General features: G+C 39.0%; 1 protein-coding gene across 1 annotated transcript in view; it reads left to right on the top strand.

Moving 5' to 3' along the window:
- The first annotated feature begins 3,455 nt into the window (after positions 1–3,455).
- LOC101161803 (spondin-1) overlaps positions 3,456–24,552 on the top strand; it is a 111,672-nt gene continuing 90,575 nt past the window's right edge. Inside the window, exons 1-3 of the mRNA XM_023955942.2 lie at positions 3,456–4,105; positions 4,892–4,998; positions 22,010–22,143. Of these exons, the coding sequence (XP_023811710.1) occupies positions 3,892–4,105; positions 4,892–4,998; positions 22,010–22,143 (455 nt within the window). The 5' untranslated portion in view covers positions 3,456–3,891. The remainder of the gene's footprint in view (positions 4,106–4,891; positions 4,999–22,009; positions 22,144–24,552) is intronic.

Here is a 24,552-nt window from a genome sequence, read left to right as displayed (position 1 = left end):
ACAACCGCCCCCGGGAGACCACATCCGCCACCCAGGCCAGGGCCAGCAGGGCCGCCGTGAGGCCCCCAGATCCAGAGAGCAGGGAGACACGGGGGGGAAAGAGAGGACCGCCCCAGCCCAACCGGGAGAGCCGCGCCGGGAGAGCCCAATGCAGGGCCCCACCCGAGAAGGGTGCCCACAGCCCCAGATGAGCACCCCATCACCACCCAGGAGTTCCGGGCATCCCCCCGCCCCCAACCCCAGGTATGAGCCAGGACCCCCCAAGGGAGACCCGCTCCGCACTCCAGGCAGCCACCCACCCGGCCCACGGTTGGTCCAGGGAGGAACAAGGCAGGGGCCAGCCGCCCCCGCCCAGGAGGGGAGCACCCCAGGGAAAAGGGGGGCCCACGAGGGGTGTTGTTAACATGGCCTGACCAGGCTCGGCCACAGTTGGAAATTTGGCGGGGCCTCTGGACCCGCCTCGCTGGACAGCACGGCCGTCTTCCGTAACCGCCTCATCTGCTGCGCTGGACTGTGAGGTCTCCCAGCCGTCCTCTGTACTTTTTATTTATTTATGCCTCGCTGGTGGACTTGAGTTAACTGTTTAGTTAGAGTTCCCCCCCTCTTTCCTTGGTTGACTTTTTTTTTTTGGAACCTCGGAGCGGTTCCTTGAGGGGAGAGGGGTTTTGTCACGTTTTAGTGTCTTTGATTTTGTGTTCTAGTTGTCTTTTGTTTCTGTCATGTTTGGAGTTCAGTTTCCTGTTTTACTTTGAAAGGTTCCTGTTATGTTTTGAGTTTTACTTTTTGGCCCCCATCTGCCCTCATTGTTTCCACCTGTCTCGTCTGTTCTGAATGTATTCAAGTGCTGTCCTTCCCTTCCTCCTGTGCTGCTCCATAGTTTGATGTATCCTCAGTTCTTGTGTCTTTTAATTCTAGTGTTTCGAGTTTTCCTGGATGCTGCAGTGGTTTTTGGTTTGTTTTACTTTATTAAAAATCCTGTTTCCCTGGAGCCTCCTCCTCCTATCTGTGCCTGGGTGCTCCCCCCCCATTCCCCCGTGACACCTGGCTAACAAACAGCAACAATAATTTATGAGGTGCTTTACATTACAATAAGATATTATTCTGCATGCCCTGCTAAGTACTCAGTATAAAATCAGAGATGAATAGCCAAAGGTTCAGTACTTCCTTTACAACTTCCAGAAAAAGCATAAAAGACAGAATTCTGGTACGCACATGCAGCTTTGAGTTTGATCAGGTCCAGAAGACGTGCAACTGGTTTTGTTTAAAATGATTACATGTTGGATCTAAGTCACTTATCTTAAGAACGCTTGTTCTTTTTTTGGACTTTTGCATAACCTTAAACAGTGTCTTATAGATATATTGAAGATGAATGGACATTTTCATCTTTTTACAAACAGTCTAATGTAAATGAAATAAATTCAATAAAAACGATTCATAATATGCTTGAAAGCACTCAGACTAAACTCGTGTGAGGACTTATGCAGGGCACGAACCCTAAAACTGTGAACTCCGGATGGCAAATTGTTGCAGCAGCTGTTTGAACAAGGTCAACTTATATATATAAGATTATAAAATTAATGTAAATTGAAGGACCAGACAGGACAATTCGAGTTATTCAAAGCTGGAACAAAATTGATTATTCAACACTGCAGAGACAAGTTATTTGCTGAAAAGAAATGGCTGTCCAAACTCAGGATTTTCTGCATAAAAAGCAACTGATAGCTAAGAAGGGCATGAGGGGGGAGCTTACTAAAATTGAGGCCTTCTCCAGAAATACCCAGTTGGTGATATTATTGTCCTTTTTAAGCCAATACACTGTGTACAATAGTCTTTAATATTAGCTGTACAGTAATAGAACACAATATTAAGTGTCGTGGCTCATCTCTTAAATTTTGCTTCTAATGAGTAAAACCTATTAGTTTTCTGCTATTAATCATATTTTACAAATATATAAAACTCTAAAAGAGGTCAATGCTTATAAAAAATGACTATACTTTTAAATAATTTATTCTGGGTTTTTTTTTGTTTTGTTTTTTACTCATTCTAAACCATCAAGGTGAAACTTAAAACCAATTCTATGAAACTGTCCTATAAAATCTAAATTCTAAGCATGGCTACAAAGTTTGTCCTCCAACCAAAGTCAATAATTGGTCTTCAACTTTTATGAAAGCAGTTTCCAGTCTGTCAAGAATAACATTTTTCAATAAACAAGAAAACTGGAAACAAAGAGCAAATTCATCTTTTTAGCTTCTTAGAAACATTAACCTCATTTCATTCTATGCCATTGAGAATAGGACCTAAAGGACACCAAAGCTTTTAGCTGAAAAAAAAGGAAAGATGTTAAAGTTTTCATTGCATGCTTGAGCACCATATTACTCATTTTTCACAACTGCTGCAGTCCAGAGGAAATTACCTCCAGACACTAAGATTATTGAGATGTTCATTTTTTTTGAAACTCCCTTGTGCTTCCAGCATCAACCTCATCCACATCCCGACGAGCTGATTTAATCAGCCAGGTTCATTAATGACAAATGCACTTCTCATCAGTGAGTCTGCGGTGTTTTGCAAAATTCTCACACTTCCTTTCTATTTATCCTCCCAATTTAAAGTGAGGATGCCACAGAGGAAATGACATAACCAGATGACCAAACTAAAGCATTTTGCTCCAATTTTGTTTGACATAGATGTATTTGGTTGCAGGAATGTCTTTTATTCTTGAAGGTCATTGGGTTGGGTGTCTTTAGGAGTCCAGCTAGCTGTGACCATTGGCTGTCCGGCGCACGCTTTATGAAACAGAAAGTCTCTCCAGATGGGATCCATCACTCTGAAGAGTCCAGGCTGATGCAGTTTGGTTTAATCTCCTCCAGCTCTGAGAACTGTTGTCAAGTTTTCACACATGCGTGCAAAGAAGGGAACATGTGTTCTGCAGATGGACACAAAGGTTCACTTGAAGCAGCTTCCTTGCGTGAGACAGAATAAATAGGGATAACAAACATCTCATGGAAGAGAAATACAATGAAAATAAGTCAAAACATTGAAGTTAAGACAGAATTGAAGACGCTCGATGAATCTGAGGGTCTAGACATACTTCAGTGACACCTGCTGGACAAAACGCTCGTCCGGTAAGGGTGCGCGCATCAGAAAATTTACAAAACATGTTCCTAAAAGAAGTTTAAAAGAAACACAAAAAAGAAATGGCAAGTTATTCACAAGATAAAAATACTAGAAAGACATTTAATAGTTAAATGCACCCTTATTGTAAATATAGCATTTTTCCTGCAAAATAAAGTTTGGGATTTAAAGGAGGATGAGTTTTATTAGGTAAAAGTGTGAAAATGTCAATAATTACATTAAACAGAAACTTCTGTTTAACAGAGTAGCTCTGGTTTCTTCTTTTACTGAATGTCTCTGACTGCACGGCGTCTCCAAATTTGGCACACACCGTGCGCAAAGCTGAAGATGCGCCGTTTCTTGCGCGAGGCTGCGTGATCCAGGGAACAGCGGAGGGGAAGGAAGTATCTCCACCTTGAACTTTTCCCTGCCTCGGGTCAGGGCGATGATCGTCCGCACCCCCGCACCCCTCATCCTCCAGCTTAACTCGCTGATCTGGGATCCGAGAGCAGCAGCAGCTCCTCGCTTCTCTCCTCTCCCCCCTCTTTTTTTTCTTCTTTTTTTCCCCCAGCAGCGTCTCACCGCTGCGCGCACCAGACGCGCTCTTCCACGCCAGGATGGACTCGTCTCGATCTCTGCATCCTTGACGCCGCTGTAGTAGTCCAGTTGGAGTTCCCCACAGAGAAAGAGAGCAGGAACAGATCCCCCCTTTCCCCTGCAGCTGGACTTTATTCCTGCGTGAACGGCCGCGGTGCGCTCCCCTGCGGCTGCAGTTCCGTAATGGGAATGGATCTGCACCGGGTTTTTTTCGTCCTGAGTTGTGTGTACTGCGCAGTGGCTTTCATGGAGGAGCCCTCCGGAGGCAGGTCGGACGGCTTCTGCGAGCGGATCCCGCGGGCGCAGATCCAGCGCACCCGGAAGGAAGGGCACCATGAGTTTCGACTCAAGGTGGAGGGAGAGCAGGAGAACTACAATCCTGGCACCACGTACAAAGGTACACTTTTACTCAAACGTGAGCGAAAATAATCACAAACTATAAAAAAAATCACTGGCACGCACAACTATGACCTGCCCTTCAATGTTTTTTTTTTCCTCAAAAAATTCTACTGGAGTCTTTGATGTGGCCCTTAAATGTTGTAATGTGACCTTTTAAGTGTGTTGCGTGCATATTAGTGGACACTTAAGATGCAACTTTCATTTGATTCTCATTAGACAGACACAAAAAAGTTTTCTTAAGTTTCCGCCGAGGATAGTTTGATCTTCAACTCCAACATTTCCATTGATCTTGAGTTTCTTTATGTAAATGCAGAAAGCTCCTGTGGGAAATAAAAAGTAAAAGAAATATGGATCATCCATTTTATAAAGGACAACATCTAAATTATAGATGGCATGTCGTTTAGTTTGGCTTGATAAACATAGGTACAGATATGTTTCTGGTGTTTATGGACCCTTTTGTCTGTGCCTGCAAAACGTTTCCAGATAAATGGTGTAGAAGACATTCAAAACAAAGCAGCAAAGAGGAATGAGCTGAGGGCTTTTTTTTGCTGCACAAAACCCTGTAGGAGACACGTAATCGGTTTTTATTCCTTACTTTCTTTGGGTCAAAACTCTAGAATAAGATGCAAAGGTGTATTCAGCAGCCTCCCCACTTTCACGCCATGCTCACAAAAAGGCAGCTACATGTTTGCCTCACCTCCATCCTCTTCAGTGACCCCGATGTGTAAACGTAAAGCCGGTTTAATGCTCTGTGGAGTTGATGGACTCTCAACCTGCTTCACAGTTCTCCTCCTGGCAACCAGCCCCGCTTATTTCCGAGGCTTCACTCTCATTGCGCTGAAAGAGGGCACGGAGGGCACCACGCCTGACGACTACATCGGACAGTTCCAGGTAAACAAGAACAGGTGTTCCATGGAACCTCTGCAGACAGGACGTGTTTGTGCATGCTGGGGAAATTCACACATATTAGTTGATTTACATGCTTAAATGCACACAGTCGTCATGGCGGCTTTTCAAAAGAATTTGTGGGTGTTAACACTTCTCCCAGGATGCACGTCTTTTTCAGTTTGCAAAATTCTCTTTATGGAGGAGGCATTTAGCGTTTCTGAAAAGCTTTACATTTCTTTTAATAATTTTGCAGCCATTTCTGTGGCTCCAAATATTCAGCTCAGTGTCATCTGCATACAAGATTAGATTTGCACCACAACAAACGAAAAAAATAATAATATATATATAACAACAGTTATTAACTTAAATCCTGTGGTCCCTCTTATTGACTATATGAGAACTGGACTGATTGACCCCCTCCCCTGTATTGTTCCAAACAGGAAGACTTCTATTGTATCATATTTGTCACAATAACCACTCTTGCTCTACTAACTTAAAAAAAAAAAATCCTGCTAATCCTTATTAAAAAAAAGTTTTCTTGTGCAAGTTATTCAAGGTATAGACTGGCCAATCAGGTGCCTCAGTAAAAGCATGTGGTCTTTGGTCAAACGTTTAAAACGTTTTATTGACAGATTCACCCAAGCCCTCTTGGATGTAAATATGTGGGAATTACATCAGCCTTAATTTTGTCTGGACACCACTGGAAACACAAAATCATATGTATATATGATTTAGAGTTTCTCAGATCTGCGTAGCAGCACTTCCACCTTCAGTGATCCGGCTGCCGGTCTGAAGACAAAGCTAGTCGTCCTGGGGAAAGTTTCGACAAACCGCGGTGCGTCCGAAGGAGGGCCGCGGAAGACGCAAATGCTGCTACGTAGTCCCAAGAAGCTGTGTACAATCATCAGGAGAGCACAACCGTCACACAAGCCTGGCAGCACTGCTCCTAGCATGTGTCTCTTAGCAGTCGGACACACGGAGAAAGCACTGACGTCATCGCCCCGCCTCCCCTCTGGAAATGTTAAATCGAATTGATATATGCGACAGTTTTCGCAGGGTGGATGTGAAAATGAAAATGCAATCCCCTCTTTGCATTTTCGTTTTAATTATTACACAGAATAAGCGTTTTTTAAGTAGAAAATGAAAAAAAGCATTTTGAAGTATTGATTTTTCCTTTTAATTTTGAGTCATTTGATGCAGTTACAGTTTGATGATTAAAAAGCATTTTTATTCATCCATTTTAATTGTCAAATTAGACATTTTTTTAAATGAATTTTGCTACACATTTACCAGATAACTTTTTGAAAATGAAATGTCAAATACCATTTTCTTTATCATTTTAATTAAGTGACAGAATAAGCGGTGTTGAAGTAGAAAAAGGAAAAAGCATTTTGAAGGATTGTTTTTTCATTTTGATTTTGAGTCAAAATATGCAGCTTCATTTTGAAAATAAAAAAGTATTTCTGTTTTGGTCTTTTATTTTTAATTATGCTACATTTCATTTGGTTAAAGCTGAATACAAGTCATTTTCTATGGGTGATGTAACACTCACTCTGTCCAGTTCTCATATGCAGTCAATGCTGAAAAGTATCGAACGGTTTACCCAAAATGCAATGCTGTCAAACAGTTAATTATCCATGTTTTTGTGATGCCCATAATTCAACAACTTGTTATGATTTATTTTGCCCCTCGTGTGGAAAACATGGAGACCCTTGTTGGCTCTTTGGTGCAGCTCTTTCAGAGCAAAGCGGAGATGGGATGTGTATCGCATACATTTTCTAAAGTGGAAATATATATTCAAAGTAATGCATGAGAACAAAGAGATAAACAGAGTTGAAGGGAGAAATGTGAAATGTTTGTTTCAGTAGTAACACATCTCCCACTGAGCAGCCGAGAACTCCTGAGGAGAGAGCCAGACTTTCTCAATTACCTTCCACTCAGTGTAAACAGGAACACACATCTGTGTTTCCGCATGCTGAGTCCAAACAGACTTCTTGCAAACCGAGCAAGAAGCTGCTGTCTTGTGTGCAGCAGTTTGAGAAGAGTTTGCTGCTTGATTTCAGGCTTTTAATCATCATTCACTTTTTGTTGTTTTCCTAAATGCACACATAATGGCCGGCATTAGATCACTCTTTATTAGAAACACTCTTAGTCATGTTTGGAAAATCCATCACTGCGTACATTTCTGCAGCTCAGTTAAACATTGTGGGTTCTTTGGTTTTCCTTAACTCTTTAAGGACTCATTCATCATCTGCAGACTGCAGTTCCCATGGTCAGAGGGCGCCTCGGGTCCTAAAGGGATAATTATGGAGGGAAAGCTCAAAAGCAGAGAAGCAGCCGTCCTTCCATCTATTCATCCATAAACTGCTCAGGCTTGAAGCATCTGACATGATGACACAGATGTTTGGTTTGACCTTAATGCTTGTCATTGTGCTCTTCAGAGAACATCATTCAACAAGTCTCTCACAGCTCCCAAAAAGTACTATTAAAAACTGTATTTTAATAAATAATGTAGAGAAGAAGCGCAATAATGGGCTTAAATAGCTGGGGGAAAAAAGTATTATTGTACCAATGATAGCTCTACTTAAAAACTATAGATTTTTAATTAGATGAACTTATTAAAAAAAAAAAAGTACAGTTTAGACATAAATCACGACTCAACCAAAATTGGCAGTCCTTTTCGGAAAGTTTTGTTTCTTGTGACACTTGTGCCTGATTTCTGCCATAATCTGAGAATCACTTCAAACATCTAAACAAAAACTTTAAGAAAAGAGGCGTTTTTCTTTCAGTCTGAAAGGGTTACAAAGACATTTCTGCAGCTCCAGACAATCATGAAGAGAGACAATAAGTGCAAAAAAAGGAAAACATGGAGCAGTGGAGAACCTTTGCAAGATTTACAAAATGATTTTTAAAATTTACTACAAGAATGCAGGGAAGACGCAGAACAGGAGGAAACTGCAGGCCCCTGGTGAGAGTTCAAGTTTTATCAGAAAGAGACTGCAAAAAATATGAATCTATGGAAGAGTTCCATTAGAAAGACATTGAAACAACAGCTCAAAAATCTCATCTGCCATTTGAAAAAAATATCTGTAATATGTCTGTAAAAATCTGTAAAATTGAAACAGAAATGTAACTGATAAGTCAAAACTTTCTGGAACATGTGTACTCTCTTGTGACTGGAGTCAAACTAAAAGCATTTTAGAAAAGTTACATAAGAACAGTGTTCAAACATGGCGGTGGTAGTGGGAGGGTACTGGAGATGTTGTTCTCTTTCAAAGTACAAGCAGAACAAATATCCAGATAACCCACATTTATCCATTTGAACGGATACAAAAAGTTTTGAATTAATCTGTCATTTGTTCCAGAAAAAAACCTTTCATTTTAAACATCTTTTTTCTAGGAATTAAACCTTGAGGAAAGAACAGTGTTTATATTGGCTTGTACTTTAGAGAAGCCATTTAGTTAGTTTTATCCAAAGAGCCAAGCTAAAACTGATGCTGAGGAGCAAACCGAAGCGTGAAAAAATGAATCAGAATTTCATGCTGAGGAGTTAAAACAGGGTGTTGCCAGCAGGTCAGCTGATGGAGAACAAACTAACAATTTATGGTTTATTTCCCTCCAGCCTAAGTGCTGTTACATCGTCTGTGTGTCACCAAACACTGAGCCGAACTGCTTTTCAATGTACTTTGGTACATCATTCTGCTCATATATTTCAGCATTACCTTGTTTAAGTGAGGACACACACAAATATCAGACTTTGAATGCACAGTCTAGCCAACATCCATGTTTCAGCAAAAATAAATATTTTAGCTTTGACTGATTCAGCAAGGCCAAGCAGAGGCCCATTTATTTCTACGGCACAATCCAGTGACAAGGCCATATGCAGCGCCATATATAAAACATGAAACTGGAATAGTACAATCGTGACTTATTTGGAAATAATTGGATTATAAAAATCATAATTAATTTTGCCTGATTTGATGTTTTTTGCTCTTTTGCGTAGTGCTTTGAGAGAAGCTCGACTATAAATTGTGGATTTATTATTAAACTGAGCTGCACTGAATATAGTGGAAATGCAATGAAAAATATATCATCAACCCATAATTTAGCGTGCAATAAGAAAAACAAAAGTCTATGAAAGGCTCAATTATTAAAGTTAATCATTCAAATGCGAGAAGATAGAACTAGGTTAAAGTTTATTGGTAGAAAAGAGACTGACGGATTGGAGAACTCACAAATCTATGTTGTTGAAAAGAACTGAATGGATTGATTTTCATAAGCGACTCTGACACATCAGCCCTGTACTTTAATTCAACAACAGCTCAGATTAATTTGATTTTAAACAGCCACTCTGACATGTTATTTTAAGATGTTTAAGCCAAACCATGCTGTATAAAGCTGTTCTGTGTCTTTGTGAAGCACTGCAGTCCACAGACTGCGGTGTTGTACAGATGTTCTCCGTTTATGGAGGAGGGATTCACTGATTTTTTTTCATTCCTATTGTAGCCAGAAATCTTTTTTTTTGTGTGTGTGTGTTATGTTAATGTTTAGAATTACTCCCATATTTGTGCTCCAATTTGGCAGCTGGTCTGTCTTCTAATGCACGGCTGGTTCATCAGCTGCACTGATGCCGGATCATCTGCCAACTCATAGAGTGCTTTAACACTGGCTCATTTGGTCCACACCAGTCTCCTGTTCTTCTGGCCTGGTTTCCTTGGTTTTCCATGTATGTGGAATTGTTGTATATAATCAAACTAGTGGGATCTGAATAGGACCGATTCTTTTTTTCTAGTGTGAAACCGGTGATGCTGCGGAAAGATTATTTTTTAAGGGCATAGCGGCTGCTCAGAATAACTTCTCGAGAGTTTCTTGTAATAAGTTTTCATTCTTTGTTGTAGTGCCCAACATTTTGTGTTGTAAAATTCTTTCTCTTTTTATTATAAAAATGTTTGCCATTGGTGTTGCTGATCTTCTCGGTAGTTCACTGTGGGTTAGAGATGGATTTAAATAACTGATAAATCTAAATAAAATCAATCTTTATGTATTTAAAACAATATAAATTAGTCAAATCCATCAATTCATTTTCATTTAAATTCACTTATTGCAGTTTTTTAAACCAAAACCAAACTTAAACTTTGTCATTGGATTAATTAGACCTTTGTCCACCTTAAAAAATTGAGTAAAAAGTCATTTTTTTGTCAATTATATAAACTTTTGGATGAAAGTTTAAAAGATAAAGTTTGATTTTTAACCAAATCGATATTTGATTAAAAATAATTAATTCTAAATGTCATTGTGAACTCGTGAATGAAAATCAAATGGATTCAGTATAATGACAGTTCTGCTGTGGATCGGCTTCTTATACCTAAAATAAATGTTATGCCCCATTTAGGAGCAGTTTGAGATTTACCAAACTATAACCTTATTCTCTGATCATTTGAAAGCATGGCTTATGAAGGGTAAAATCTAGCATGTTGACATGTTTATTCAAGTATACTTTCCCTTTTAACTAAATGTAATTTAAGATGTTTCAACAGGGCTTTTAAAGAACAATAAAATAATGAAAGGTCATTATATTGATTTTTTAAAAAGTAAGGCCTTGCATGTTTTGTTTATCTAGCACTTAACCAGGGGAGAAAAACTACAGTACTTAAACCTTTAGCAATATGACAGTTAGGAATCTACAGTCACTAGAACTAAAAAAATGCAGAAACATTTCTTTTTGCTGGTTGGGGTAGAATGCTCTCAAAACCCACTGATTGAACTATAAAGGGCAGACTAGACGGAGCAGGAAAACGTGTCCTTGCTTTGACAGTTTGAAGCAAATGTGACCACAACAAAGAGCATGACTGCAGGCAGAAGCAGCCATTAAGAGAAAGAGGAATTTCTGGATTTCTGCAGAAACTCTGTTTATGAACACGTGAATGATCAGATGAAATATTTAGATTTTAACCAACAGTTTTAGAAGTAATTCTCAGCATCTCTTGAAGCACAAGATTAAGAGACAACTAATTTGGATGTTAAATTTGTGTGTGCAGAATTACTGACCTCGGGTTGGATCGATCTGGAATCCAGGAATGTTTCACATTTTCTAAACTTTCAGTCATGTAAAATATTTTGAGACCAAAAAAAAAAATTGATTTGGCTCAATGGAGATAAAAATTCTGCGTACAGGGATATTGTGTACATTTAGATTTTGTTTAATGAAATCTTTTAAGTTTGACACATCTACACAAATTATAACAGAATGGTGGCAATTACATTTTGAAAGCAATAAATGCAGCAAAACTTGCTGTACCTGATGTATGATGAGTTTTTAAAGACACATTACCTTTTTCTCACTCTGTTGCAGTCTAAGCAGTGTAACCCTGGCTGTGTTCAAACTCGCAGCCAATTTCCAAATGTCGACACAAATGCAGAACAAACAGCTTTCATTGGATAAACCCATAAAAGGAGAGAAATGAGGCGCAAATTAAAAACCCAGAACATGAGGGTGAAAGAAGTTATTGGAATTATGCTCTTATGTGTAAAAAATAGTGTATTGGAAACATGATTTGTCTGCATGGGTACTTTGGATGAATGAAAATGTTCTTTAAATTTTTTCTATAAGGTTTTCAGGCAAACGGCTTTAAAAATAACAGAAAACTCACTGTGTTGAAGCTGGAGGACAATCCAGTGTGTGGACCATGGTTCTGTTTATGTTCTTTTTGAATAAACTCTGAGAGCGGCAAGCGGGTGGAGGTCAGCCGGGGAGAGCTGTGGTGCAGGGAGCTTGCTTTTGGATTTAACAGTTCAAACCTCTGCATTCTTCTCTGTGAAAAGCTGGCGGACGGAGTCCCAGCTGAGTGTAGAGAGAAGCGGTGAGCAGAAACTGGAACAGTCTGAGCTCAGCCTGAACACAATCAAAGCTGACAATCTGGCTTTGCAATCTGTTTAATACAACTTGGTAAATCCACAGGATTTTTGATGCACTTTAATTGACAGATGTAATTTCCACTTTTGCCCACAGAAAGAATCTAATTCAAGCTTCTGGGGAGAAACTCATTTCAAAATCCTGTCAAGTGTTGAAAGAATGTATTCTGAAGAATTCTGAAATGCCACAGCGGGCACTTGTAGTATCCATTATTCTCTAATAACCACAGTGCGCCAGCTCAATAAAACATTTACTCTGATTCATTTAGAGTAACAAATGTCTTTTCCAATGACTCCATTTACTAAAAATGCCATCCGTTGTCTTCTTGTTCAAAATAAAAGATGCCGCATGACAATGAGTCAAGCGTTTTATCTAAATGACCTCAATCCATCAGTCTCAGCTTTCCTTCCTCTTGTTTAATAGTATTTATGTAGAGTTAAATTTGGACAGTATTTTATATATTTTTTGAAAATCTGACTGCAGATTGTTACCGCCTGGATGTGGAGCTCAATGAACACGTTTGAGAAATCTTTCTGCTCCGATTTGTCGGTGAGCAGACGAGTTTGCGAGAAGGCCCCACCGAGCTTCCTCTATGGAAATGTGTAGGCCCACATGACTCCTCGCTAACGTGTGTGTTTTTCCCAGCCCTCCTTCCATTACTGCGGGACATGGGTCATATTTATCTAGGCCAGCTCTGTGTTATTGCGCAGGGAGACAAATGGAGCTTGTTTGGATAAGGGAGGCGATGAGCAGACATGAGATATGATCTTTTGTTCGGGGCTTGGAGTTTGGCGGGGGATAAACAAACCCTATCGGGAGGAAGTACCACAACTAAAGCATGATCTTCTGAGGCAATACAGGCAATCACAAAATCCAAGTGGAGCTCAAATGGCTCAAAGAAAAGAGGCGGATGGAATGAGAAGTTTGACCTGATGACCTGAAGTTTTGACCTGGTGACCTGATATTCAGCCCAAAGTAATCCTAAAGTAATTATTGTTCTCTTAGTTAGCAAAGTCTGAGCCTGAGTCTCATCTTAAACTTGCTCTAGATAAAGCAACTTTCTTAAACCATTCTTTGAAGGAAAATGCTTCCACAAGTCTGTCCTACAGAGCATCCAAACACCATATGATGCTGTTGGAAAGGTCCCTGAAAGCTGTGTGTTGGTTCAAAACTCTAAGAAATATTGCAAATTCATCTTTTTGCCTTTTTTCTATCTCCTACTGCCCAATATAAGCAGATTTTGAAGCCCCGCCCAGATATAAGACCAGGATTCTTATGATGACATCACATTTTATCCTAGCTGACTTTTAATTGGTCCACTGAAGTGGAACCTTGACTTTATATGACAGCTGGAGCAAGTGTGTGTGAGGCCCCCCCATAGAAAATGTCTTACTTCCAGCTGTCCCCAAAAAATTGAAATCAACGCAGTCACCATTTTTTCGCGATATGGATGTTGCCATTTTTGGATCCAGGATTCGTCAGTAGGCAGTGGTTGATCCGAATCGGTCTGAGTCAGCATTTAAGGCGACCAAGGCCACACCCCTACCACTTCAAAGCAGGCTCAGGAGAATCTGTCAAATTTTTGAATTCTAATTCATCCTTTATTTAAAAAGCACTTTTCATACAGCAGCAACACAAAGTGCCTACAGGTTTAGAACAATGACAACTAAAATGAAAAAACACACTGAATGCCCTCAACCCTCCCGACCCCTCACACCCAACAAAAATGAGTCTAAAAAGAGGAAAACACAGACAAATTTAAAGAAGATAGAAATATTCAAATGTTCAATGCGAGCCCTTTCAGTACAGAAAAAAAAGTCCTAAAAAAATTTAACTTAGAATGGTTATTCTGACTAATAGAATGACAGTAACAACTGTTTATTTCTCAATGGAAGTTTATGGGGTTTTGGTTTCTTGGAGCCAGCGAGTACTTCCTGTTTGTTCCAGTTCTCATATGCAGTCAACGAATGGAACCCATGGTGGTGTTTGTTCACAGAAAGAAAGGCGGGTTGTGCGGGAGGTTTGTAAATTGTTTGAAAGACTGGATCTAAAATGTTTTGCAGGTTCAAGTGAAGCCATTCTTCTTTTGTGAGTCCTGCTGGAGTATTTATTTGAAAACTGTGTCTGAGATAAACAACCTGACCGAAGTAACAAAGACAAAAAAAACTGAGGAAAAGGATATTTTTCACTTGTTGAATTTTACCAGTAAAATTGAAGACTTTATAAAAGCTTTCGGTTTTGATCATTTCAGTGGAAAACATAGGAGTTTTTAAGTGATTTCGTGAGCGGGCTGATAATTTAGAGCTTTACTGTAAATGTCAGCTTTGATTCATGACCTCATTTAACTCCACTGCTGATACTGTGCACATTACCCTCTGCTCTAATGCATACATCCTCTTCTGATTACTTTGCCTCCCCCACAGAGAAACTCCTGCGTCAGTGTGACACCCCAAGCTCTGCAACACTGCTGCAACACCAAGGACTCGAGCTGTCTCTGGCTTTACAGCCAACAAATTGTGTTTAGAAAAAAGAATCTTTCAAAACCTGCAAGGCTGTGAAAAATGTATTCCTCCAAAAATAAAAGAGATTCTCTTGCCACACAATATCTGAGTAACTGTAAAGAATGATAATAAATCTTAGTCTGTGACAGAATAGTTTATAATCAGACATGTTGGAGTGTCCTTTAGAGTTTTTTTAAAATAGGTTTAAGTTCTTGAAAAAAGCATCTTGGTCAAAATTATGTACACATTTTCAATGGTGCTCCAAAACTGTAACTGCTGCTGTGTTAGCATTAATCTTCTGCTACAGAACATAAGCGCTCTTGATCATGACATCAAACATTGATGGTAAAAAAAAATGTCTAAAAATGTTATTAGTTAAAAAACAGAATTACTGGTTTCTTTTGTTTTAGTGAATGATTACCACACCATCACGCTACCACCACCGTGTTAGACTGTAGGTCAGTTTTTCTTTATTTTTTTTCTAAGTTGATGGTGTGATGCAGGGGTGAGCAAACCTTTTGCTCCCCAGATATGGGGAGGTGAAAATGTTTGAGGGCCAACCTTTGGCCAGGATTCTTATAAAAACATTAATTGTAAATTAACTATTTAATGAATTGTAAAAAAAAACAACAATATTTTCATTTTTTTCCACTTAGAACAGTAATAAATAATAATACATTTTTTACCAAAATTACTGTGAATTTCTGATTTGAAGACTGGGACACAATTCTTAAAAAGTTCTCAGGGCTGCATATTATTTTTTTCTTTTTCTTTTACAAGAGTCTGCAAGCAGGTATAGAAATTTAGACACGTGCTGCACTTGGCCCACGGGCCAGACTTTGGACATGCCTAATGTATTGGGACTCACATCCTAACGGAAACGTCCCTTTTGTATAGAATATTTGTCCAAAAGTTTTGAAGATATTGCAAATGTTTTTGTAAAGTAAAAGTGTTGTAGGTTGTTTTAAGTTAAAACAAAGTTAAAACTGTTTTTTTTTCTTTGACTGCGGAATCACTAACTGATGTTAACTGAGTCAAGTGGAGCCTGCAGTTCTTTACATGCTGTCGTGTTTTTTTTTCTGACCACCTGGATCGGTCCTGATGTTCTTGCGAGTATCTTTGGTTCGTCTGTCACTCCACTTTTTCAATTTTCTTCCATGTGCGAATCATGGCACTCTGTGGATTTCCAGAGTAACTATTTTACTCATCTATTCATAAAAAACAAAATATCATGGTTAGTGTTTGAATCTGTTTTTCTGCTTCTTTTTTTTTCAGACAAGTTTTGCTGAGAGTATTTAGGGTTTAGGTCTGACTCTGGTGAGAGAAACTGAACTGTTCTTTCCAAAAATCTGGTTGATTACAGTTCATTTATGGTTTGACAAAGAGGGGTCACTTAGTTAACCTTTTTACATCGAGTCAGGTGAGTTTAGACAGTTTTTGTTTTGATTTCAAAGTAGATACTTTCTCAAAAGGGTTCACAGCCCTCTTTAACAACTAAATAACTTCCATTCAACATTGTTAAAGAACAGTAACACTATAGCCTTACAGCAGAGATTAACAGGATGGATTAACTTCACTTTAATAAATGAGCCTGATGGTGAGAGCTTCAGTATGAGCAACTGCTTTGATTTCATTCATTCTGCTGTGCAGAAAAAGCTGCATGTTCCCGCTACAAAACCCACCTGGTCGTTAGAAGATCTGCAGATTATGAGTCCAATTTCTTAAAAACAAAAATGGGATTTTCTTTTTATTTATTCTATATCCAGCCACAAAAATGTCATGAAAGCTTGGATATAGATTCTTAAAATTTCACATGCGTTATGCCCTTATGGGACAACAGCTTAAATTCTACGTCTTGCTATAAAGGCTTTTTAAAGACCTTCTATAGTAAGTAAGTAGGATATAGTAGTTGTGTTGTGGCTCTGAAATTCAAACATTTGTCCATCTTTTTCTACAGTTTATGATATTTAAGTCATTTCTTATGAACTTTAATTTAATTTGCACAAAGATGGGAGCAGTGTCTGTGTAGATTCTTATTCATCCAGGTTGATTCCTTCAAAGGAGTGGGGAAAAAAGCAGAAAAATGCTTGGTTCATATTTTCCCTAACCCTCTTCTCTAAAAGGCTTTCTCAAAAAGATAAAACAAGTCTAGATGACATATTTTTTTACCAAACATTTCCAGCTTAAAGAGTTGCAGTGAAAGTTTTTTTTTTAATAAAAATAGAGCAAAAAGTGATCCAGAGACAAAAACGCAAGTGGGGTCATCTTCAAAAGAAAACTGCAAACTTATCTTGTTTTTGTAAACACAAACAAGAGTCAAGATCGATTGAATTTGACAGCTATGACAAAATCGCAGCCTTTCAATGACTCCCACAAGCCATTATGGCAAAATAAATGTGGCTAGATTAGAAAAAGGATCTTTTGGCACCATCGAACTGCGCACTTCATCTTTTTCAGCATTGTTTTATTTATATAAAATGCCAAAAGCCACAGAATTGCAGCTATTTGTTGGGAAATGGGGCTTTATACCAACAGTCTTTTTCTTTGGATTCGGCTGCTTGGTTGGGTGGCTTCGACACAAAATGTAATATGATGCAATACTGGAGATAGCCTTAAGATCTCAGAGGCGTTGTGCAGTAATAGCTTCGCTTTGATTGATGGAAAGCTCAAGGCAAAATGTCAGAGCCTCCGGGGTCTTCAGCGAGACAAGAAAACTCGGTTACTGTCTGAAATAAGCTCATCGTCAAGTGTGGATGTGACATTTCAATCTGTCTTCTGTCTGCCTTTTTTTGTGCATTATTTTCTTTTCTCGCATCTGGACGCAGGTCCCAAAGGTTTTAGCCATGTTCACAATGCAGCTGCGCATCAGCTGAAGAACACCGCCTGCCCCTCCACCATCAGCCTCATTGTTGGGCGTCTCTGGTGGAGTTTGTGGGTTTGCCTGTCACCTGCTCTTTGTGTGAACAGAGCTCTGCGTTTGCCTGTGCAGGCGCTGTGAAGCATCTGTGTTTACCGTCTGCACGCACAGACTGAGCTACACAAACGGCGGGCACGTCAGCGAAAACAAACACTCCTTTGCTAATCTTCTTCAATCCTCTTGTTACTCCTCACGCCTTTTCTTCCCAGAAGCCATTTTGTTTTCATATTTACATTTCAAATGCAGCTGCGCTTAAATTTTCAAAAAGCTAGTTTTATAGACCTTTGCTTTGGTGTGAGCTGCATGCAAACACTTTACCACAGAGGTGACCTGGAAGACAGATTGAAGAAGACAGATTGACAGAATGAAGCTTTTTTTATTGGTTTAAGCCAGGGGTCGGCAACCGCATGCGGCTCTCTGTGGTTTTGTATAATATTTATAATGTTCTAAGATTGTTGTGGTGCCTTTAACACAGCTCGTCCCTAGAGCGGCCCTCCTGTGCTAATGACTACAGTCGCCAAGCAGTAAGCAGGAAAGGCTCATAAAACTAATTTGAAAAAACAAAACATTTTTGAAGTAAAGTTCTATGTGACAATCGACCTGCTTCACCGCCACGACTCCCGCCGGCGTGTAATCCCAACAATGTTCCGACCCAGGTGGAACAACGATGGGGAATTTGAGAAAATTGAAGTTCCTGATGATAAAATATTGAATTAATAAATAAAATGTAATGAGGAATTAGCAAACGACAAAGTCTCAAATGTGGCGAGAAATTCCAGAATAAACATGCATCTTTTGCCCAAAAACATCCTAATCCAGATTAAAAAAACAAGTTATACGTTGACAAAAATCTATTGGAGAAGCTGTTTAAGTACTAGTTAATTATGACATATTTGCTAGTTTTGTGGCCTCTCTAGAAATAGTTCTCTTCAGAACCCATTAAATGACAGAAGATACATAAAAAAAATTAACATTCCTTCAAACTTTAAAAACGAGTGAAATCATGCCCGTAACTGCAACATTGGGTTTTCCAAAGGGTGTCGCGGCTCCCTGTGTTTTAATTTCTGTGTGAAACTTATCCAAATGGCTTTTTGTGGTAAAAGTTGCCGACCCCTGGTTTAAGCAAAAGGAAAAACACAGACATGCAAAAGAACATTGATAACTACTTCATTTCAAGTTGCTGATATATACTTTTTAACACAAATGAAGCTAGTGTTGACATAAATGTTACCTGTATCTGTAGAAGGTGGTTATTTATGCCATACAAACACCACAGTGGAAAGACATCAGGTTGTGTAGCGTTACACTCTAGGGTTGAAAATGGGAAGAATGGCCATCAATGCAGCAAAAAAACAACAACTTTTTAGTACGCTTGGAGAAACGGATGTAATGTTGGGGAGTAAAATCATTAAGGTTTGGCTCCCCAGCATACCTGCTGTTTTCAAAACAATGTCACACACCTTTTTTTTCTTCCAAATTATCCTGTGCAGTGGCTGATCAAACAGGCAGAAGCAGAGAGCCTCTTGTTCTGAACAGACATGTTTTGTACAATTAAAGTTCTGGGATATAGTCTTTTGGCAAACTGGATGCATATCTGCACAAACCCCTTTAGCTTTAAACTAAAAATTATTCATTTTCTTCGCTCTCGTTTCTGCCGTCATGGTACGCACCTGTGGAAGTACGGTTACACTATGCTCCGATAAACGGAAAAGGTTGGTGTTTTATCCTCATTAATCTATGACCTTTTTTTCCCCATAAATTTACGAGATTTTAAGTCGTAAATTTACAAGATTTTTTCTCGTAAATGTACGACTTAAAAGACGTAATGAAAAACATTTTTTTTCTTTGTAAACTGGCCCTAAAACTCCGTCGTACAGGTGCCACCAGATGTCACCTGAAAAAAAAATCTAGTTTTTTGGTTACTGAGAAAAACATGGAGAGGAGAGAAGAAAAAAGGTGAAGAGGGAAGATGGTGGAGGGAACTGAGTGCAAAAGAAAACCCAGCACACAAAGAGAGAAAACATCAAAATGGACAACAAAAGTTGCTTGAGGCTTAATCTTAACAATGTAGAAGGGAAAGAGTGAACCCTGGACCCCCCAACACAAAGACCACAGTGGACAGCTGGAGGCAGTGTAGGCAGCCAGAGTCCCTTGGACCCACTATGGAGAAAGAGCCCAGAAAACCCAATGCAAACCACCCAGACACAGGACTGGAATGACAGCACCAGAGAGAAAGAGGGTGTATAAGAGCACAGAGAGCCTATGCTTCAGTCTGAAGAGTTTACTTATTTAAAAGAAGGGACAATGCAAAAAAGAACATTGATCTCACGAAACATAAACAGACGTATTTTGCCAGGTTAGAGCAAATTTAGCTAATTTCCAGCTGTAGTTCCTAAAAAAGTAAGAACAGGAACGTAGAAACAAGATTCAACACATGGGCTCCAGTTCAAGATCTTAAGGGAGTTGATCTGTAGAGGTGCTGCAAGCACAAAGAGCGCACATGAACAGAACTAACTGGCTCCTTGTGCCGTGCGCAGGGTTTGTAGGGGTTGGAAAATAAAAAAATCTGTACCACACGCCTGCATCTCTCAGACTCACCCCTTAATTACGTTTATGTGTGTTTTAAGTGTTCGCTACAACCTGTCGCCGGCAGTATGAACATAGAAAAATGGGGATGAACATTTTTGCCTTACAGGTTCACCAGGTTGTCAATGATCTTAAAGGTTCCTGCTGGCAACCTGCATGCGCCTCCAGATTTGCCAATTTTTCACCCGCAGACAGCCATTGTGGCTGACTTCAGACGTTTGATAGATAGTTGTTAAGAGTGAGAATGATTGGGTTGATTGTTTTTATGTAATAATAATAATATTGGATTACATTTATCTGCACTTTTCCAGACACTCAAAGTCCTTACAATGTGTCCATTATTCACTCACTCACGTACTGTATACTTGGTGATGGTAGAGGTGTAGAAGTGTCTTGCCCAAGGACACAGTGACAGTTAACTGGGGGGAGTGGGGATTGAACCGCTGACCCTTCGATCATTGGACGACCTGTTCAACCTCCTGAGCCACTGCTGCCCTACATGTACATCAACCTACTGGTAGTAGAAGCACAAGTGGATTGTTGAGTTTGACATAAAGTCTGAAGAATTGTTTCTGCTTTCCCAAGCTTTTTTTGTCAAGATGTTTTCTATGTAATCTTCAAAAAAGGAATTTTGTAACAGGGACCTCTGTCATTGTTGTCCTTCAAATGAGACTGCGCAGACGCTCAAGCTGCAAGGCCAGGTCCATCTGTGCTCCTGGATCTGTGTTTAGTCTGAAAGGTCGTTTTGTCCTTAGGTTCACACAAACGTGCCCTGTGCGGATAAAGAAAGAATATAAGTATTTTATGTCAGAACAGACTAAATAATCAGATATTTTTATTCCACTTGCAGTTTTACCATAAACCACATTTTTGAACACAATGTCATTTTCTTAACTCATTGCATAAATTTACTAATATCTTACATATAGGAAGCCCAAAAAAACAAAAACTCATTTTGTGATCAGATGAAGTTGTTAAAAATGTAGCAGGGAAAAGAAAAAAAAACCTGTTTGTTTTAAGTCTCTCAAAGTTGGGAATATTTAGTTTTCTTTTGTGGTGCTCTTTTCTTCATTTAGATCTTTTTTAGTGTTGTGTGTCCTTTATTTATTTATCCAGTCCTTGCATTTATCTGCATTTCATTATGATTTTTTATTTTCATTTTTATAAATTTATTAAATCCTAAAAAAATCCCGCTGGTTTTTCAACATCTGCCTTGTTTTTCTGTTTTCTTTTTATTGATGTTTGCTTGTCTTTCAGACAAACCAAGTTAAAATGTAAATTGGCCTTTTCTGATAATTGTCTGCACACCTGTAGTTGACAGGTGTGGAGAATTTATAAACTTAATCTTCTCATTTAGTTGAGAGACATGGGGCCAAGCTGCTGCTTTCCTTTAATGCAGCTCTTCCAACTCACAGAATAGTGCGGGGGGAAAAAAAGACAACGGGCAGTTAAGGCCAAAGTAAAGGTCAAAAGTTTAAACATAAACGTGATTGGATTGACTTGCAACTTATGAGCAATTTTGAATTCTCTGTAAAATGGAAAAAAAATAGATTTGCTTTTTTTTTTTTTTTTTTTTCTCCTTTTAAAGCCCAGGAGGACAATCATTTAAATAACTGGCATTAGCTGGGGGAGGAATACAGATCTTCTGCCTGCACACATAGATGTAGAGTTTACAAAGGAAAGACAGAAAACAGCTTTTAGCATAAACTAGCAAAAGTTAATGAACGTGTTTTCGGCAGGAGAAGCCATCAAAGTTTAAATGTCAGTTCATTTTGAAATAGCATTTTTGTATTCAAGTCTTTACACCATGAATGAAGTCTGAGTCTTTTTTTTTTAGCATCTTAACTTTTTTCTGCTTGTAATCAAGTCAATTTTTCTTCATCTCAGGAGTGTAGAAGTGATGAATAATCAGTAGATTCTGCACAAATTGGTTGAGCTAAATCGAATGTACCAGGATTTTGAATTGGATGCAAATGATTTTTATAATTATTTTACCAAATGACTGAAAAGCTTTATTTTTCAGTCATCTCTCTCGAGCTTTTTTTGTAATTTTCGTGAATGGAAAAGATTTGTAACTGTTTTCTCCTCTGCTTCTAGATTGTCGATAAAGACGACACCCAGTTCATGACCAGCTGTCCTCCTGCTGTGACGGAGACCACACCTCGCAGGCGCACAAAGATACAGGTCTTCTGGACAGCGCCCCCCTCTGGTTCTGGCTGTGTTATACTCAAGTAAGTTTCACTCTTTCATAAATGGAAAGTTTTTATTGCTGCAGAAAAGAAGACTTTCGATCAGGATACACATTTATATTTTAGAGGAGTAAAAGCGGAAAAAAGAGACCAATTTTTTTTTCTTGAAGGTGTGACTCAAAACTTTAAAGGTACTTTTATAAATCTAATACTTTTTTCAACATTTCAAATGAAGAAATGTAGAAATCTGCAACTTTATCTGAGGTTAGTTATGCAATTTTGCCCCTCTGAACCTGAGTTCTGATGTTTACTAATCAATAGCAGTTTTTTTATAAGGTTTACAGAATCCTGCCTATTGGAGCATCCATTGATTATAGATTCAGGAACTTGGCAGTGATCACCAGCTCTCCCACCAAATGTATTTCATAAAGCCCCTTTGAGGCATCATATTTCCACGGATAGAAACTTACTTTTAACATTTTGTAAAAAAAAAAAAAAAAATCTCTAGAATAGGCCTGCACAATATACCACAAATTTATCGTTATGGCGACATTAAGCTGTGCAATATGCATACCGCAAAAGACGGCGAAAATCGCAATAAATGTTTACCTTAAATGTGCTAAAACAATCTCATGGCAGCTTGAAATATTGAACAGATGAATTAAATCCCTTTATGCATTTAACCAATCGGAAGGATCCGTTTACGTTGTTGATCAATCAGATGAGCCCTTTTATGTTTGATGTTTGCCTCCTATGTCGACGAGGGTCATTTGGAATATAATTTTTAAACTGTTGCAGTGAAATGGAAATGATGTTTTTGGTTGTTTTGCTATTTGTTTATATACCGCGAATTATATCGTTATCGCAATATTAATCACCAATATCGCATATCGCGAGTTTTCCTCATATCGTGCAGCCCTACTCTAGAAGACCGTGCATCTGAGAAAGTTCTTCCATCTGTGTTTCCTAACTTTCTCTGCTGATTTCTTTTGGCTGACCTTCATCTTGTCCCCTTCTTAAACAAATCTTCCAAAAAGCCCAGCATGCATTTGTCCCGGTGTTGATGGGGATGCAGCATCTCACCCTTACCTCCATGAATTCCCGCAGCTGTTGTCTTAAATTTATGTGTGTCTGGTGTATGACAGATGGCCTCCCCCTGTTTTGCTAGTTCAATAAATCCATGACTGTTGTGGAACATCTGCTGTGCAAATTCACCTTATAACGCTGTTGGCTCCGTCTGCCAGCAGAGGCATGGACATTCAACATTGGCATGCATGTATATATCTGCCAGTATTAGTGCTCCTCCCGTCATTTCTGGATCTTTTGCTTTTGGAGAAGCCCACAGAATGACAATAAGAGGCAAATTCCTGTTGAGAAGACGACTGGAAGCATGCTTGGGTTGTTGTTGGCAAATAAATGGCAAACTCAAAGAAACTTTGTTGCCACATTCTCCCACAATAGGATGCTCTCCTTTACACATCTGTCACTTTTCAGTCTGTTCTTCTCAGGCTTTGCAGAACCATCCCTGACTTGTTTGAATCAACATTTAACAACTTGGAAATAAAAAATGGGAATGCTTTAGCTCTTGAGAAGAATGTCGATCTATTGTAAAATATACAGCAGGGCTGATCTATATTCTCTTTGTTAATTAAAACTTCCTACTAAATGAATAACGGGAGGAAAGTCCACTGAACTGAACTCTAAAAAAACATTTTCTTCCAAAGATAAGATAAGATCAGCCTGTTTGTTTATTTTTCAGAAAGGACCGGAGACGGGAAGGATCAGGAAATGTATTATGTTCAGAATTACAGCTGAACTCTAAAATGAGAGATAAGTTGCTGTTAATTCAGACTGGAGAAAAGAAGTCTGTTGTTGCCACTGAAAGATCTGCAGCGCCATTGGTCCGGGACCAGGAACCGCTCTCTGACCCATCTTTCCAGGTGGTCTCGGTTGGTTTCCAATCGGACTGAGCTTCGGTTCGCTCTGAGATTCCTCATCGGAGTGGGACTTTAAATTTCTTGGAAGAAGATTAATGTTATTTTTTTTTTGTCCCCTCAAAGTTTTCCCCAGTTTTAGCTTCTTTTCATGATTTTAAATTTTCATCTTTTGTAAGTGTGAAGTGCTCATAAATACAGACTCCTCAGATTTTCACAAGGTTTGTCAGTCAATTGAGTTTTAATTTGTAGCTCTATAAACTCAAACCAAATATGTCTTTTTACATTCAAAACATTTTTCTACCTAAAGCTTGGATGGACAGAAATGGTAAAATAGTAACGCTTACTTGCAGAATAAGCTTATAAGTCTCTTTCTTGAGGATCACTTCTCATCAGATTCCTCTGATTTCCCTCATCTCTCCGTCTGGGTCTCTAATTCATCACATTCTCTCTTCACACTGGGCCCAGCAGGGTCAGATTAGTGATACTTCCTCTATAAGAAGTCATCCGTTGACAA

The sequence above is a fragment of the Oryzias latipes genome, chromosome 6, assembly GCF_053564925.1.
Source record: "Oryzias latipes strain Hd-rR chromosome 6, Olatipes_Hd-rR_3.1".
In the NCBI taxonomy this organism is placed as follows: Eukaryota; Metazoa; Chordata; class Actinopteri; order Beloniformes; family Adrianichthyidae; genus Oryzias; species Oryzias latipes.
This window is presented reverse-complemented; position numbering and strand designations above follow the sequence as displayed.